We start from the raw sequence: 18267 nt of genomic DNA, 5'->3' as shown, positions 1-18267 counted from the left end.
CCTCCCCTGGTCTCAGCATTCAACAGACTCTGCTGCTAACTGACTCCACCCCTCCTCTGGTCCTCCTCCAGACCCTGCAGTTTCTGCTTTCCAGCTCCGCCCCCAAAAGAGGGTGCACATTGATGTCAAGGAGGGTGGGGGATTCTTGACATCTGATGTAATGGGGGGGGTGCTCTGGACATCCAATCTTACAGATACAACTGGCCCTTTGAGGGCAACCATAATGCTGATCCGGCCTGTGATGGAATGGAATTTGACACCCTCATCTAGGGCCTCTACTTTCAGAAAATATAAAATGTTTGGTGGTTCTAAGTAATTTTCTAGCAAAAAATTCTGTTTTTAACGTGTGTGAAAAATCTAAAATTCGCCTTGAACAGCAAGCGATTTCCAGGCTTTAAAAAAAAAAAAAAAAAAAAGTGAACGCATTTTTTTACCTGCAAAAAAATGGGCATTTTTTTTTTTTAAGTGAACTTATCCTTTAAGTTTTTTCAATTTTATATATATTATTAAATTTTATTTTCTGTCCATTTTTTCTGTGTTACTTAAAAAAAACAAATGTTATTTTAAAATACTGGATTGTATTTTTTAAAATTCATATTCCTTTAAATTCATGAATTAAAAAGTTGAATAGAATACAATTCTATAATAAAAATATGAAAAAAAAAAAAAAAAAACCCTTTCCATTTCAGTTTCATTTTTCGGCCAATTGCATCCTGAATTATCAGTTTTGGTGCAGAATTTTCGTTTCGGCGCACCGCTTGTACTATTTTTGTAGCTGTACAGAGGAACAAGTCGCTTTGTTTGCCACCACAGTTTTTTTGTTCCACTCACCTTCAATTTCGGAGATCTTCTTCTCGGTTTTCTTTTTCCATTACCTTCTGTCCATATTTGATCTCTGCAACTTGGGCCACTTTCTCTGCCTCTGGAGATCCGGAAAAGGAAAGATAAAAAATGACATAATAATCAATAAAGGTCCACGCTGGCTGTATGACAGTATACACAGAGCCTTGAAAGTCTTCCCCCCCCCCTGAAATGTCCCCCATGTTGTCATGTTACATGTATCCCCCCCTCCCCTTGAAATGTCCCCCATGTTGTCATGTTACAATGTATCCCCCTCCCCCCTGAAATGTCCCCCATGTTGTCATGTTACAATGTATCCCCCCCTCCCCCTGAAATGTCCCCATGTTGTCATGTTACAATGTATCCCCCTCCCCCCCTGAAATGTCCCCCATGTTGTCATGTTACAATGTATCCCCCCCTCCCCCTGAAATGTCCCCCATGTTGTCATGTTACAATGTATCCCCCCTCCCCCTGAAATGTCCCCCATGTTGTCATGTTACAATGTATCCCCCTCCCCCCTGAAATGTCCCCCATGTTGTCATGTTACGATGTATTCCCCCCCCCTGAAATGTCCCCCATGCTGTCATGTTACAATGTATTCCCCTCCCCCCTGAAATGTCCTCCATGCTGTCATGTTACAATGTATCCCCCCCCCATGTTGTCATGTTACAATGTATCCCCCTCCCCCCCTGAATTGTCCCCCATGTTGTCATGTTCCAATGTATCCCCCCTCCCCCCTGAAATTTCCCCCATGTTGTCATGTTACAATGTATCCCCCTCCCCCCCTGAAATGTCCCCCATGTTGTCATGTTACAATGTATCCCCCTCCCCCCTGAAATGTCCCCCATGTTGTCATGTTACAATGTATCCCCCCCCCCTGAAATGTCCCCCATGTTGTCATGTTACAATGTATCCCCCTCCCCCCCTGAAATGTCCCCCATGTTGTCATGTTACAATGTATTCCCCTCCCCCCTGAAATGTCCTCCATGCTGTCATGTTACAATGTATCCCCTCCCCCTGAAATGTCCCCCATGTTGTCATGTTACAATGTATTCCCCTCCCCCCTGAAATGTCCCCATGTTGTCATGTTACAATGTATTCCCCTCCCCCCTGAAATGTCCCCCATGTTGTCATGTTACAATGTATCCCCCTGAAATGTCCCCCATGTTGTCATGTTACAATGTATCCCCCTTGAAATGTCCCCCATGTTGTCATGTTACAATGTATTCCCCTCCCCCCCTGAAATGTCCCCATGTTGTCATGTTACAATGTATCCCCCCTGAAATGTCCCCCATGTTGTCATGTTACAATGTATTCCCCTCCCCCCTGAAATGTCCCCCATGTTGTCATGTTACAATGTATTCCCCTCCCCCCTGAAATGTCCCCCATGTTGTCATGTTACAATGTATTCCCCTCCCCCCCCCCATGTTGTCATGTTACAATGTATTCCCCCTCCCCCCTGAAATGTCCCCCATGTTGTCATGTTACAATGTATTCCCCTCCCCCCTGAAATGTCCCCCATGTTGTCATGTACAATGTATCCCCCTTGAAATGTCCCCCATGTTGTCATGTTACAATGTATTCCCCCTCCCCCCTGAAATGTCCCCCATGTTGTCATGTTACAATGTATCCCCCCTGAAATGTCCCCCATGTTGTCATGTTACAATGTATCCCCCTGAAATGTCCCCCATGTTGTCATGTTACAATGTATTCCCCTCCCCCCCCCATGTTGTCATGTTACAATGTATTCCCCTCCCCCCCCATGTTGTCATGTTACAATGTATCTATAGGGATTGGATGTGATGGACCGACACAAAGTGGCACATAATTGTGAAGTGGAAGGAGAGTGAGAAATGGTTTCCAACATTTCTGAGCAATAAATCTGTGAAATTTGTATTCGCCCCCCCCCCCCCCCCGGAGTCAATACTTTGTAGGACCCCCTTTGGCTGCCATTCCAGCTGCAAGTCTTTTTGGGGATGTCTCTTTGCACATCTAGAGAGGGACATTTCTGCCCGTTCTTCTTTGCAGAATCCCTCAAGCTGTCAGATTGGATGGAGGGCGTCTGGGAACAGCAATTCTCAGGTCTGGCCACAGATTCTCCATTGGATTTGGGTCTGGACTGTGACTGGGCCATTCTAACCCATGAAGATGCTTTGATCTAAAGTTCTAAACCAATCAATCACAAGCTGTGTGCTGGAGCTCCCTCCCCTGTCATTTTTCTCTTGGGGTCAGGAACACTTGTCAGATGTGACTCATGTCGATAACAGGGGAAGGAGGCAGCAGACAGAAATGACACTTAGTGCTCTGGACTGAGGCAAATACACACTATAGAGGGATGTGCTTTGCTCACATTTCATGTCTGAGGATTACAAACACTTCAAAGTGAATATAAACCTCAATGTGAACTTGTAATTAAATCACAGTGGATTGGGTGACGCACCAATCACAGCCTTCTTCCTCTCAGTCTCCGCCTCCTTCTCCACCACCTTCTGCTTCTGGGCAGCAATCAGCAGTTTGGTCTTCTCACTTTCCCTGTAAATGGAAGACAATGGCAGTCACGCACAGGCACAACACAGGGTAACGGTCTGTCGGTGTCATTTCATCACAAAGTTCGTTCCTTCCCTGAACTGGTCAGAACTCGACATATTTCTGTAAACACAATTTTTTTGCTTGATATTACAACTGGTAGTTGCAGGAACATTCTACAGACGTCCCGTGTTCTCTGTAAAGGGGAACTCCACTTCTGCGGGGAAAAAAAAATAATGTATCTTATATAATTGTGACTCGAGTCACATTGTAACTGAATGTTATGAAAAATGACCTTTCCTTCCCAGTCTGCAGCCGCTGTCATTTTCTGTCAAATTCAAGATGGCTGCCTGGAGGCATTCTGTACACAGATGGTATATGGAACACCCCGCCCCCCCGTAAGAAATGGCCAATCACACTAGTGGGAAGTGACCACTGATTTTCCCTGAAGTCTGCACTGAGATACAAGTCAGATTTTCAGCAACTCCTGCAACAAAATTATTAATTTTGGTGAAATACTTCCAAAAAGGGAAGTCACGCCTAAAGCAAAGCTGTAACGTAACCGACCCCGACTGCGCTACTTCCATTAGACTCCCGCTTCCCCGTCCGAACACCGACCACAGACACCACCGCTGACCATACAAGACTAGACCACACCAATCTTGAAGTAAACCAGGAAATAGACTACTTTATTTTTACACAGATACAAGATATATACATTCAAGGGAACAATCCCCCCTCCCTGCATAATGACACAGGGCGGGGCAATCTACCTTTAGTAACAAGAGACACTCCAACAGACAGTCCCATGAGCAGGGAGGGCTGCTGGAGACACCCCCCACCAAGCCAATACACAAACAACCCATAATAGTTTGCTCCCAAGCTAGACACACAATAGAACAATGGGATGCACCACATCGCATTAAACAATCCTCAACCCCCCACCCCAATAATAGGACAGATCACCCTGTACCCCTAACAGGCACAGGGTGACTTACACATAAGAGGGATATGGGGAGCTGAGACAGGGGTCTCCCCACCCCTCCAAAGTGAGCTGTGTTCCATGGGCCCCCCACCCAAAGTGACCTGGGTCCAGCGAACAGATTTTCTGTTCTTACACTTCTAATGTGTCATCCCGGTTTTGTTTATCTTTCTTTCTTGCGATTCTGGGCACCCAATTTAAAAAAAACTGCCTTTTTAAATTCATCTTCATTCAGCCCGGGGTTCAAATACATGCCGTGCGGTATATCGCATGTGATTCGTACAGAAACCGCCCCGCATTCCCTGCAGATCACATGTGATTTGTGTGCGGTGCGATCGGACCCGTACATTTTGTATGGCTGTAATCCCACCGCACCAAGAATGTGCAGGAACTTTTTCTTGGGTCCGCACTAGAATCGGATCACACGGGTATTCACACCTATGAGATCAGATTCTGCGCATCGCACCGCGTTTTGCAGACCGATTTCGGGGGGTTAACTTAACATACACACCCGCAGCGGTTCGCACGAACGGGGTGCGCTGCGGAATTCGCACTGAAAACGCTGCAAATTCCACACCGCGTCGGTGTGAACCTGGGCTAAAATTCATGAGATGAATTAAAAAGTGGAATACAATTATACATAATAAAAATATTTTTTGTTCTTGTGTTTAACCGCCTCCCGCCCGCCATATAAGGGAATGACGGGTGCAAGGCGATTCTCTCGTTCTGGGAGGACGTCATATGAACGTCCTCCCACTCTAACCGCGCGTGCGTGGCTCTGGGAGCGCGCAGTGCGACGATCGTCAGTGCACTGTGTCCCTCGGACACAGCGGATCAACGGAAAGAGCCAAAAATGTCGGCTCGATCATGTGATCAGCTGTGTCCAATCACAGCTGATCACATGTAAACAGGGAAATGTCAGTTATTGGCATTTCTCTCCTCACGAGCTGTCACGCTGACAGAGGAGAGGAGAGCCGGTAATCGGCATTCCTCAGACGGGACATGTACACTGATCATCAGTGTAGCCCCATCAGTGCCACCTGTCAGTGTCAGCGCTCATCCATGACACCTGCCAGTGCCCATCAGTGCCACATATCAGGTAACACTAAAAGGCAGCTCAGATGGGCACTATCAGTGCCAGTCAGTGCCACCTATCAGTGCTGCCAATCAGTGCCGCCTATGAGTGCCCTCAGTGCCACCTACCAGTGCAGCCTATCAGTGCCCATCTCTGCAGCCTCATTAGCGCACATCAGTGAAGGAGAAAAATCACTTAATTTATAAAAATTTATAACAAAAACTAAGAGAAAATTTTTCAAAATTTTCAGTTGCTTTTGGTTTGTTTAGCAAAAAATAAAAACCCCCAGAGGTGATGAAATACCACCAAAATCAAGCTCTGTCTCAAAAAACTGATAAAAATTTCATAGGGGTACAGTGTTGCATAACCACACAATTGTCAAAGCGTGGCAGCGCTGAAAGCTGAAAATTGGCCTGGACAGGAAGGGGGTAGAAGTGCCCTGTAGGCAGGAAGGGGGTAGAAGTGCCCTGTAGGCAGGAAGGGGGTAGAAGTGCCCGGCAGACAGGAAGGGGGTAGAAGTGCCCTGTAGGCAGGAAGGGGGTAGAAGTGTCCGGTAGGCAGGAAGGGGGTAGAAGTGCCCGGTAGGCAGGAAGGGGGTAGAAGTGCCCGGTGGGCAGGAAGGAGGTAGAAGTGCCGGTGGGCAGGAAGGAGGTAGAAGTGCCCGGTGGGCAGGAAGGAGGTAGAAGTGCCCGGTAGGCAGGAAGGGGGTAGAAGTGTCAGGAAGGGGGTAGAGGTGCCCGGTAGGGGGTAGAAGTGCCCGGTAGGCAGGAAGGGGGTAGAAGTGCCCGGTAGGCAGGAAGGGGGTAGAAGTGCCCGGCAGGCAGGAAGGGGGTAGAAGTGCCCGGCAGGCAGGAAGGGGGTAGAAGTGCCCTGTAGGCAGGAAGGGGGTAGAAGTGCCCGGTAGGCAGGAAGGGGGTAGAAGTGCCCGGTAGGCAGGAAGGGGGTAGAAGTGCCCGGTGGGCAGGAAGGGGGTAGAAGTGCCCGGTAGGCAGGAAGGGGGTAGAAGTGCCCGGTAGGCAGGAAGGGGGTAGAAGTGCCCTGTAGCAGAAAGGGGGTAGAAGTGCCCTGTAGGCAGGAAGGGGGTAGAAGTGCCCTGTAGGCAGGAAGGGGGTAGAAGTGCCCTGTAGGCAGGAAGGGGGTAGAAGTGCCCGGTAGGCAGGAAGGGGGTAGAAGTGCCCGGTAGGCAGGAAGGGGGTAGAAGTGCCCTGTAGGCAGGAAGGGGGTTGAAGTGCCCTGTAGGCAGAAAGGGGGTAGAAGTGCCCTGTAGGCAGAAAGGGGGTAGAAGTGTCCGGTAGGCAGGAAGGAGGTAGAAGTGCCCGTTGGGCAGGAAGGGGGTAGGATGTGCCCGGTAGGCAGGAAGGGGGTAGAAGTGGCAGAAATGGGGTAGAAGTGGCAGAAAGGGGGTAGAAGCGCCCGGTAGGCAGGAAGGGGGTAGAAGCGCCCGGTAGGCAGGAAGGGGTAGAAGCGCCCGGTAGGCAGGAAGGGGGTAGAAGCGCCCGGTAGGCAGGAAGGGGGTAGAAGCGCCCGGTAGGCAGGAAGGGGGTAGAAGCGCCCGGTGGGCAGGAAGGGGGTAGAAGCGCCCGGTGGGCAGGAAGGGGGTAGAAGCTCCCTGTAGGCAGGAAGGGGTAGAAGCGCCCTGTAGGCAGGAAGGGGGTAGAAGCGCCCGGTAGGCAGGAAGGGGGTAGAAGTGCCCGGTGGGCAGGAAGGGGGTAGAAGTGCCCAGTGGGCAGGAAGGGGATAGAAGTGCCCGGTAGGCAGGAAGGGGGTAGAAGTGCCCGGTGGGCAGGAAGGGGGTAGAAGTGCCCGGTAGGCAGGAAGGGGGTAGAAGTGCCCGGTGGGCAGGAAGGGGGTAGAAGTGGCAGGAAGGGGGTAGAAGTGCCTGGTAGGCAGGAAGGGGGTAGAAGTGGCAGGAAGGGGGTAGAAGTGCCCTGTAGGCAGGAAGGGGGTAGAAGTGCCCTGTAGGCAGGAAGGGGGTAGAAGTGCCCTGTAGGCAGGAAGGGGGTAGAAGTGCCCTGTAGGCAGGAAGGGGGTAGAAGTGCCCTGTAGGCAGGAAGGGGGTAGAAGTGCCCTGTAGGCAGGAAGGGGGTAGAAGTGCCCTGTAGGCAGGAAGGGGGTAGAAGTCCCTGTAGGCAGGAAGGGGGTAGAAGTCCCTGTAGGCAGGAAGGGGGTAGAAGCGCCCTGTAGGCAGGAAGGGGGTAGAAGTGCCCTGTAGGCAGGAAGGGGGTAGAAGTGCCCTGTAGGCAAGGGGTTAAATATGCCTTAACTTCTAAATCCGCTTCTAGATCCACTTTCAAATACCGGGGTGGGGAATTCGATCTCCCGGGTATCAGATCTTGTTCCTGTCACGTGTTTTGACAACGTGTTTTTCTACTGATTTGTCCTTTAATCTTTGTAATTTTTTCTATAGCATCATGGGAAACGGCGATAAACATCACCAACAGCAACAACGATATAATTAACAATGCAGCATCTTACATGAGCTCGTAGTTTCTTCGGATCGATTCTGGAATGTTTGGTTTTGTGACTCGGACAGCCTGAAAATAAGCAGAATTCAACAAATTTCCAAATTTGTCCATAAAAATAAACCAACTAAAAAAATGTGACCAAATGCACCCAATCAAAAACACATTCTTTAGGCCTGGTTTACCCCCTTGGCACCGGCGCCTCCCGGCCCTTTAAGAGTTCCAGAAGCTACTGAGGGGTTGGGGGAGGCGAGGCGGGTTTTAGGGTCATGTGACCGCCGTGATTCGCTGTCACGGCGGTCACATGATCGGGAAAGGTCCTGATCAAAAGAGGAGATCGGGACTTTTCCGTGAGTACCGAACGTGTGTGCTGGGAGCGCTCTCAGCACATATGCTTTTTTTTAACCTCTTGGCGCCGGCCGAACGCAAACGTGCAGCTTCCCGGGTTCTGGGCCTAGACGCCAAGCGGCCGCACATTTGCGTTCTATTAAAAAAAGACATATATGCTGAGAGCGCGTCCTGCACGCTCCCAGGACAGATGTCCTGTACTTACGGAAAGGTCCCAATCTCCTCTTTCGATTGGGACCTTTCCTGATCATGCGACCACATGACCCTAAACCCCGCCCCGCCTCCCGGCTTCTGAAACCCTTAAATGGCCGGGAGGTGCCGGCGCGAAGGGGTTAAATAGAATGCAAATGTGCGACCAACGCGACGTGGTGTGCCACATGGGAACACTATAGTGAAAAGGTGAGCGGGGACCAGAAAGAGAAGATTGAGCAGCAGAGGATCAGCAGAGATGCAGGACCGGAGCAGGAGAAAGTAGCAATGTCACATGTGGTGCACTGCATGGGAGCAATATAGCGGTAAGTAAGCGGGGACTGGAGAGAGGGGAGGATCAACAAACAAGAGGATTAGCAGAGCTTGGGGTTACTACTGAGCAGGGGGATCAGCAGAGCTGGGGGTTACTACTGAGCAGGGGGATCAGCAGAGCTGGGGGTTAATACTGAGCAGGGGGATCAGCAGAGCTGGGGGTTAATACTGAGCAGGGGGATCAGCAGAGCTGGGGGTTAATACTGAGCAGGGGGATCAGCAGAGCTGGGGGTTAATACTGAGCAGGGGGATCAGCAGAGCTGGGGGTTACTACTGAGCAGGGAATCAACAGAGCTGGGGGTTACTACTGAGCGGGAAATCAGAGCTGGGTGATCAGCAGAGCAGGGGGTTACTACTGAGGGGTTGGGGGATTCGCAGAGCTTGGGGGTACTACTGAGTGGGGGATCAGCAGAGCTGGGGGTTACTATTGGGGGGGGGTTGTAGATTATTATTGGGGAGGCTGTAGAGCTGGGGGTTACTACTGAGGGGGGATCAGCAGAGTTGGGGTTACTACTGAGCGGGGGATCGGCAGAGCTGGGGGTAACTACTGAGCGGGGGATCGGCAGAGCTGGGGGGTTACTACTGAGAGGGGGATCGGCAGAGCTGGGGGGTTGCTACTGAGCGGGGGATCGGCAGAGCTGGGGGGTTGCTACTGAGCAGGGGATCGGCAGAGCTGGGGGGTTGCTACTGAGCAGGGGATCGGCAGAGCTGGGGGGTTGCTACTGAGCGGGGGGATCGGCAGAGCTGGGGGGTTGCTACTGAGCGGGGGATCAGCAGAGCTGGGGGGGTTACTACTGAGCGGGGGATCGGCAGAGCTGGGGGGTTACTACTGAGCGGGGGATCAGCAGAGCTGGGGGGGTTACTACTGAGCGGGGGATCGGCAGAGCTGGGGGGTTACTACTGAGCGGGGGATCGGCAGAGCTGGGGGGTTACTACTGAGCGGGGCATCGGCAGAGCTGGGGGTTACTACTGAGCGGGGGATCGGCAGAGCTGGGGGTTACTACTGAGCGGGGGATCGGCAGAGCTGGGGGTTACTACTGAGTGAGGGACTGGAAGGGGGGATCTGCACACTGATGCAAAGAAACGGGGAGCTGTGCTGTTTAGGCAGGTTGTCTTATGCAAAGAGTGGACTGTTATGTAAGGGGGGGATTGATGTAAAGGCGGGGAGCACTAAGATGTAACAGGGTGCCCTGTAATGTAAAGGGGGGGCTATACTGTAAAGGGGGGGGCTTTGATGTGAAAGGGGGGCTGTAATGTAGGAGGGGGGACAAATATAAAGGGGAGCAGCTATGTAAAGGGGGACTGATGTAAAAGAGGGCTTTAATGTGACGGGGGGGGGCTGTGATGTGAAGGAGGGGGCTGTGATGTGAAGGGGGGGCTGTGATGTGAAGGAGGGGCTGTGATGTGAAGGGGGGGCTGTGATGTGAAGGAGGGGGCTGTGATGTGAAGGGGGGCTGTGATGTGAAGGAGGGGCTGTGATGTAAGAGATGTGACAAGTTTTCCTGACACCAAAGAAAAAAAAAAAAAATGGTGACAGGGGAGGGACCTCTAGCAGAGTGACAGCATCAGCTCTGTTCCTGTGAGCTCTGTGGAGGGGGGGGGGGGTCTTTTCCCTCCAATCAGCTCTCAGAGCTCTCCTCACTGAACTCTGCCGTGTGTAACTTCAGCTCCCCACACCCTTTTTTTCTGAACTCTCAGACAAGCTTTATAAACTCAGCACTTTAAGTGGATATAGAGAAGAGAAGCTACAGATAAACAGGTACAACTTATGTAGGAGGATTTGTTTCATCTCTCTTTATCCTCTTAAGGCAGTGGTCTCCAAACTGTGGCCCTTTGCTTGCCTTCATCTGGCCCTTGAGGCACTATCCCACCAACTGTCAATGATGGAGCACCAGTTCCTTACTGACACCATCAACGGGGCACTATTCTTCTGACATCAACGGATCACTATTCTTCTTACTGACACCAACAATGGGGCACTATTCTGCCCATTAAAACCAATGGTGGGCTACTAATGCCGGGGCATTATCTTCTCCCACTGGCCACAGTCCGGCCCCTAAAGCCCAGTAAATAGGCCCTTTTGTTAGGCAGTTTGGAGACCCCGCCCTGAGGGGACATGGACGGGTTTACACCACTCTAAGAAGTATTCCAAATCTCTCCGCCATACCTGGATGATCAGTCCGGGGGCCATGGAATTCAGGTCTTGTTGGAGAGCCAGCTTGAGGTTCTCATCTATCTGATCTGTGAAGAGAAAAGGACGTCCAGGTCAGGAGGATCTCCGTCATCTTCCCAGCAAGACGTAACAGAGTGCTTTACAACTCAAACAAGCCTCCTCCCCCCCCCTTCCTTGGTGAGAACCTTCTTCCCTCAGCCAGGGCATTGAAAATGGGTGGTGGATGGGTGTCCAGCATGACAATGACCCAAAACACACGGCCAAGGCAACAAAAGGAGCGGCTCAAGAAGCACCACATTAAGGTCCTGGAGTGGGCCTAGCCAGTCTCCAGACCTTCATCCGACTGAAAATCTGTGGAGGAGCTGAAAAATTCGAGTTGCCAAACGTCAGCCACCAAACCTTAATGACTTGGAGAGGATCTGCCAAGAGGAGTGGGCCAAAATCCCTCCTGAGATGTGTGCGAACCTGGGGGCCAACTCCAGGAAACGTCTGACCTCTGCGATTGCCAACAAGGGATTGGCCACCAAGTACTAAGTCATGTTTTGTGAAGGGGATCAAATCCTTCTTTCCCTCATGAACATGCAGATCCGTCATCATTTGTTAGACGCATTTCTGCTGAATTTGTTGTTGTATTCTGTCTCTCAGTGTTACACCGAACATTCCATTGTTAGACCGATCATCTCTGTGTGAGGGGCCAACATTCCATTGTTAGACCGATCATTTCTGTGTGAGGGGCGAACATTCCATTGTTAGACCGATCATTTCTGTGTGAGGGGCCAACATTCCATTGTTAGACCGATCATTTCTGTGTGAGGGGCCAACATTCCATTGTTAGACCGATCATTTCTGTGTGAGGGGCCAACATTCCATTGTTAGACCGATCATTTCTGTGTGAGGGGCCAACATTCCATTGTTAGACCGATCATTTCTGTGTGAGGGGCCAACATTCCATTGTTAGACCGATCATTTCTGTGTGAGGGGCGAACATTCCATTGTTAGACCGATCATTTCTGTGTGAGGGATGAACATTCAGGAGGGGAGGAGGGGGGGGGGGGGTGGGAGGAGAATGGGAGGAGGGGGGGGGAGGGGGAGGAGGAGGGGGTTATTCATCTTCAGGCCTAAAATGATTTAAAAAAAGGCAAAAACCGTCTCTGGCGGTGAAAGTGACGCACTGACTCACCGAACAGCTCGATGTAAACTTCCTGCAAGGTGTGGACGCTGCAGAACTGGTTGAGCTCGTGGTGGATCTTGTTGAATATTAAGGCCTTGTCATAGTCGGCGGTGTAGTTCTTCACTATGTCGTACACTAGGGGGAGCCAATCAGAGAAAGAAGAAAAAAAAAACAAACATTTCACCAACCGGACGACATCCAAAATGAAATAAATCTTAATGGCGCTTCATATGACGGAAGAACAGATTGGCTGATGGAAGCAGCTGCTCACCTGCATTGGAAATGAGGAAATTCACCACTTCTATCCGGTCAATGTAGATCATCACTCCACCACTAGGAGGAAGAGACATGGAAAGGATGAGAGGAGCGCAGAGCGGAGGGCACGGAGGTCCCAGTCACACTGAGTCAACTTTGAAATCGTTCGGCTTCCAGTGAAGTCGCACAATTTCAAAGTCGGATGTCATATGATTATGATACAGGATTTATATGGCGCCAACAGTGTGCGCAGCGCTGTACAAAATGAAGGCAGACATTACAGTTACAATACGGTACAAGAGGACACAGAGGGCCCTGATCCTGGGAGCTTACAATCTAGGAGGAAGGCTTGAGTGATACAAAAGGTAATAGCTGTGGGGGAGGAGCTGATGGAGGAAATAAATGGCAGTTTTCTAGGTAGAAGCAGGATAGACTTCTTTAAACGTTTTTAGGAATCGTCTAAAGGTGGATAGATTAGGAGATAGCCAGACAGATTGGGGTAGGAAGTTCCATAGGATGGGAGAAGTCTGGAGGAGAGCATGGGAGAAGGTGACACCGGAACTAGAGAGCAGAAGGTCTTGGGAGGATCGAAGAGAGCGGTTTGGTTGATATTTTGAGACCAGGTTGGTGATGTCGCTGGGGGCCGGGTTGTGGATGGCCCTGTAAGTTGTTGTTAGTATTTTGAATTTTATTTGTTGGGGGAGTGGAGGTCAGTGGAGGGATTGGCAGAGGGGGGTGGAGGACACTGAGTGAAGGTCAGTGGAGGGATTGGCAGAGAGGGGTGGAGGACACTGAGTGGAGGTCAGTGGAGGGATTGGCAGAGAGGGGGTGGAGGACACTGGGTGGAGGTCAGTGGAGGGATTGGCAGAGAGGGGTGGAGGGACACTGGGTGGAGGTCAGTGGAGGGATTGGCAGAGAGGGGTGGAGGACACTGAGTGGAGGTCAGTGAGGGATTGGTAGAGAGAGGAGGAGGACACTGAGTGGAGGTCAGTGAGGGATTGGTAGAGAGGGGTGGAGGACACTGAGTGGAGGTCAGTGGAGGGATTGGCAGAGGGGGGGTGGAGGACCACTGAGTGGAGGTCAGTGGAGGGATTGGCAGAGAGGGGTGGAGGACACTGAGTGGAGGTCAGTGGAGGGATTGGCAGAGAGGGGTGGAGGACACTGGGTGGAGGTCAGTGGAGGGATTGGCAGAGAGGGGTGGAGGACACTGGGTGGAGGTCAGTGGAGGGATTGGCAGAGAGGGGTGGAGGACACTGAGTGGAGGTCAGTGAGGGATTGGTAGAGAGAGGAGGGAGGACACTGAGTGGAGGTCAGTGAGGGATTGGTAGAGAGGGGTGGAGGACACTGAGTGGAGGTCAGTGGAGGGATTGGCAGAGAGGGGTGGAGGACACTGAGTGGAGGTCAGTGAGGGATTGGTAGAGAGGGGTGGAGGACACTGAGTGGAGGTCAGTGGAGGGATTGGCAGAGAGGGGTGGAGGACACTGAATGGAGGTCAGTGGAGGGATTGGCAGAGGGGGGTGGAGGACACTGAACGGAGGTCAGTGGAGGGGTTGGTAGAGAGGGGTGGAGGACACTGAGTGGAGGTCAGTGAGGGATTGGTAGAGAGAGGAGGAGGACACTGAGTGGAGGTCAGTGAGGGATTGGTAGAGAGGGGTGGAGGACACTGAGTGGAGGTCAGTGGAGGGATTGGCAGAGAGGGGTGGAGGACACTGAGTGGAGGTCAGTGAGGGATTGGTAGAGAGGGGTGGAGGACACTGAGTGGAGGTCAGTGGAGGGATTGGCAGAGAGGGGTGGAGGACACTGAATGGAGGTCAGTGGAGGGATTGGCAGAGGGGGGTGGAGGACACTGAACGGAGGTCAGTGGAGGGGTTGGTAGAGAGGGGAGGAGGACACTGAGTGGAGGTCAGTGGAGGGATTGGTAGAGAGGGGAGGAGGACACTGAATGGAGGTCAGTGGAGGGATTGGCAGAGGGGGGTGGAGGACACTGAGTGGAAGTCAGTGGAGGGATTGGCAGAGAGGGGAGGAGGACACGGAATGGAGGTCAGTGGAGGGATTGGCAGAGAGGGGTGGAGGACACTGAGTGGAGGGCAGTGGAGTGTTTGTTAGTAAGGTGGATGAGTCTGGCAGCAGTATCCATGATGGACGGGAGGGGGTGTGGCCTATGTAAAGGTACGGCAATGAGGAGGAGTTTCAGTAGTCGAGGTGAGGATGACCAGGGAGTGAATTAGGAGCTTTGTGGTATAATTGGTTGCGGAGGATGAGGCGGTATGATTTGGACAGGGATTGGATGTGGGCCTGAAATGATAGTTCAGAATCCAGGGTTCACGTGGGGAAGAGGCACGTGGGGGAGGTAATATTATGAGCTCAGTTTTGGATAGATTGAGTTGTAGGAAGTGGAGTGACCTCCAGTCTGATATGTCTGTTAGTAAATCGGTGACACGGGAGGAAACTGAAGGGGTGAGCTGAGGAGCAGAGAGATAGATTTGTGTCATCTGCATGAAGATGGTATTGAAAACATGGGAAGCTATCAGCTGACCCAAGGAAGAAGTGTAGATGGAGAATAGGAGAGGTCCAAGGACAGAACCTTGGGGAACCCCGGCAGGAGGAGGAGAGGTCCAAAGACAGATCCTTTGGGGAACCCCGGCAGTAGGAGGAGGAGGAGAGGTCCAAGGACAGAACCTTGGGGAACACCGGCATTAGGAGGAGGAGGAGAGGTCCAAGGACAGAACCTTGGGGAACACCGGCATTAGGAGGAGGAGGAGGAGGAGAGGTCCAAGGACAGAACCTTGGGGAACCCCGGCAGTAGGAGAAGGAGGAGAGGTCCAAGGACAGAACCTTGGGGAACCCTGGCAGTAGGAGGAGTAGGAGAGGTCCAAGGACAGAACCTTGGGGAACCCCGGCAGTAGGAGAGGTCAAAGGACAGATCCTTGGGGAACCCCGGCAGTAGGAGGAAGAGGAGAGGTCCAAGGACAGAACCTTGGGGAACACCGGCATTAGGAGGAGGAGGAGGAGAGGTCCAAGGACAGAACCTTGGGGAACCCCGGCATTAGGAGGAGGAGGAGAGGTCCAAGGACAGAACCTTGGGGAACCCCGGCATTAGGAGGAGGAGGAGAGGTCCAAAGGACAGAACCTTGGGGAACCCCGGCAGTAGGAGAAGGAGGAGAGGTCCAAGGACAGAACCTTGGGGAACCCCGGCAGTAGGAGGAGGAGGAGGAGAGGTCCAAGGACAGAACCTTGGGGAACCCCGGCAGTAGGAGGAGGAGAGGCCCAAGGACAGAACCTTGGGGAACCCCGGCAGTAGGAGGAGGAGGAGGAGGAGAGGCCCAAGGACAGAACCTTGGGGAACCCCGGCAGTAGGAGAAGGAGGAGAGGCCCAAGGACAGAACCTTGGGGAACCCCGGCAGTAGGAGGAGGAGAGGCCCAAGGACAGAACCTTGGGGAACCCTGGCAGTAGGAGGAGGAGAGGAGGAAGTAGAGTTGCGACACCAAAGGTGCGGTGAGATAGGTAAGATTCGAACCAACGGAGAGTCCAGTCATGGAGACCAAGTAAATAGAGCTTTTTGAGGAGAGGAGGTCAACTGTGTCGAAGGCAGCGGAGAGGTCCAAGAGTAAGAGTCCGGAATAGTGACCACTGGTTTCAGCTGTCAGTAAGATATAGACTTGAGGTGACACCTGCCCATGTCTATGCAAGTCGCACCTGCAGGAGTAAATGCACTACTTTAGAAGTCTGTGCGGCTCCGACCAAGTGGGAATCGCACCGATGTGACCGCTTTAATGGCAGACAATAGGGTGCGATTTGCAGCTCACATGGCGAGATGCACCCGGTGTCACTGGGGTGTAATAGAAGTGTATGGGGCTGATGTCATATCCATCTCACCACAGATCACAATTGTTATTCCTCCAATAAACAGTCATAGAGATGCTCCCGGGAGACTTGGGTCATTGGGGGGGTGGAGGGGTTACTAAAGGCAAACAGACCGAGCGCTACGCAATGGCAGTTGCTGCAGAGCTTAGAAAATGAAGGGGAGCGCCTCAATGTCTATGGGAGACCCTTCGGCACCGAAGCCTATGGAAGACCCTTCGGCACCGAAGCCTATGGGAGACCCTTCGGCACCGAAGCCTATGGGAGACCCTTCGGCACCGAAGCCTATGGGAGACCCTTCGGCACCGAAGCCTATGGGAGACCCTTCGGCACCGAAGCCTATGGGAGACCCTTCGGCACCGAAGCCTATGGGAGACCTTATTGCATCGAAGCCTATGGGAGACCTTATTGCATCGAAGCCTATGGGAGACCTTATTGCATCGAAGCCTATGGGAGACCTTATTGCATCGAAGCCTATGGGAGACCTTATTGCATCGAAGCCTATGGGAGACCTTATTGCATCGAAGCCTATGGGAGACCTTATTGCATCGAAGCCTATGGGAGACCTTATTGCATCGAAGCCTATGGGAGACCTTATTGCATCGAAGCCTATGGGAGACCTTATTGCATCGAAGCCTATGGGAGACCTTATTGCATCGAAGCCTATGGGAGACCTTATTGCATCGAAGCCTATGGGAGACCTTATTGCATCGAAGCCTATGGGAGACCTTATTGCATCGAAGCCTATGGGAGACCTTATTGCATCGAAGTCTATGGGAGGCAGTGTGTGAACCCAAGCGCCAGGATGGAATTCCTAGTCGCCATGGCAACCTGGGATTTGCCGAGCCTGGTGTAAACGCATTTTAATGAAAATTTAAAAGAAGAAAAAAAAAAAGTATGTTTGTAATTTTGTGTCAGGCCGTATTCGTAGCCGTCCTGGGCCTCAGGCTGGACACCCCGGGTGTAGATGGGTACATAAGGCTACAAGCCTTTTCTCATTGTGGAGAGGCATTTTCCTCGGGGCAACTGTCAGAAACCCCCAGCTGGTACACAGGGACCGGGTCACAGTGGCAGTTCTGTTCACACCTTCCCAATGGTACAAACGCTGAACTCCAACTGCCATCTTCTTTAAAGGAAGCCAATGGACGTTGTTGCAGAATTGCTGGTATGACCGCGGCCCGCGTGCCCCAGAGAAGCGATGAGCTGATCTTACCTCGTACCGCAAGGAACATTCTTCACTTCATCTGTTTGTAAAGTGCTCTAAAAAAAAAAAAACAAACAAAACAAAAAGGATCAATTAAGTTCCAATAATTAGGAGCGGCGATATAATAAGTCATCAACCGATTCTGCAGAGCGAGACGTATTAATGAAGCGCAAAATGTTGATAACACTTTAGAGTTCCATAGTTAGTCTGGCTGAAAAAAGACAAAAGTCCATCCAGTTCAACCATTAAAAAAAAAAAAAAGTTATAATCCTCCACCCACAGTGGATCCAGAGGAAGGCAAAAAAACCCAGCAAAGCACGATCCAATCTCCTCCTGCAGGGGAAACAATTCCTTCCTGATCCCCCGAGAGTCTTGGAATACAAAGCAGTATCGGTCTCCACAAGCGCAATGGCTCCCACTGCGGCCTCAGCCAACGAGGAGGAGGAGACCTGGGACAGCTGCTGCTCTCATGCACATAGTTAGCACAGGTAAGTTCCACTTGAGGCTTCTCTGCCAGCGATTGGCCTGTGTGGTTGGGCCCTAGAAGCTGGTTCTTGTACAAGGCCTTCATATGACCTGAAACTGGGCTATGAGTGGCCCCCCTAATTATACGAAATACTGAATAAACCGCACATTGACCGAACTGCACAATACTCATATTAACCCCTTCACGCCGGTTGCCTCTCGGCCCTTTAAGGGTTTCAGAAACCAGGAGACGGGGTTTAGGGTCATGTGACCGCCGTGACACGCAGTCACATGATCAGGAAAGGTCCAGATCGAAAGAGGAGATCGGGACCTTTCCGTGAGTACCGGACATGTGTGCTGGGAGCGGGCAGGGCATGAGCTC

General features: G+C 51.7%; 1 protein-coding gene across 1 annotated transcript in view; it reads right to left on the bottom strand.

The window, feature by feature from the left end:
- Positions 1–784: 784 nt before the first annotated feature.
- LOC149429136 (erlin-2) overlaps positions 785–18267 on the bottom strand; it is a 59158-nt gene continuing 41675 nt past the window's right edge. Inside the window, exons 4-10 of the mRNA XM_089666689.1 lie at positions 17430–17476; positions 12371–12432; positions 12109–12234; positions 10923–10996; positions 7899–7957; positions 3281–3372; positions 785–922 (exon numbers count right to left, since the gene is read on the bottom strand). Coding sequence (XP_089522815.1) covers positions 834–922; positions 3281–3372; positions 7899–7957; positions 10923–10996; positions 12109–12234; positions 12371–12432; positions 17430–17476 — 549 coding nt within the window. The 3' untranslated portion in view covers positions 785–833. The remainder of the gene's footprint in view (positions 923–3280; positions 3373–7898; positions 7958–10922; positions 10997–12108; positions 12235–12370; positions 12433–17429; positions 17477–18267) is intronic.

Source organism: Staurois parvus, unplaced genomic scaffold (assembly GCF_062004578.1).
Source record: "Staurois parvus isolate SC_StPar_1 unplaced genomic scaffold, SC_StPar_1.0 ptg002780l, whole genome shotgun sequence".
NCBI classification, from domain to species: domain Eukaryota; kingdom Metazoa; phylum Chordata; class Amphibia; order Anura; family Ranidae; genus Staurois; species Staurois parvus.
Note: the sequence above shows the minus strand (reverse complement) of the source record. Positions and strands in the feature narration are given on the sequence as shown.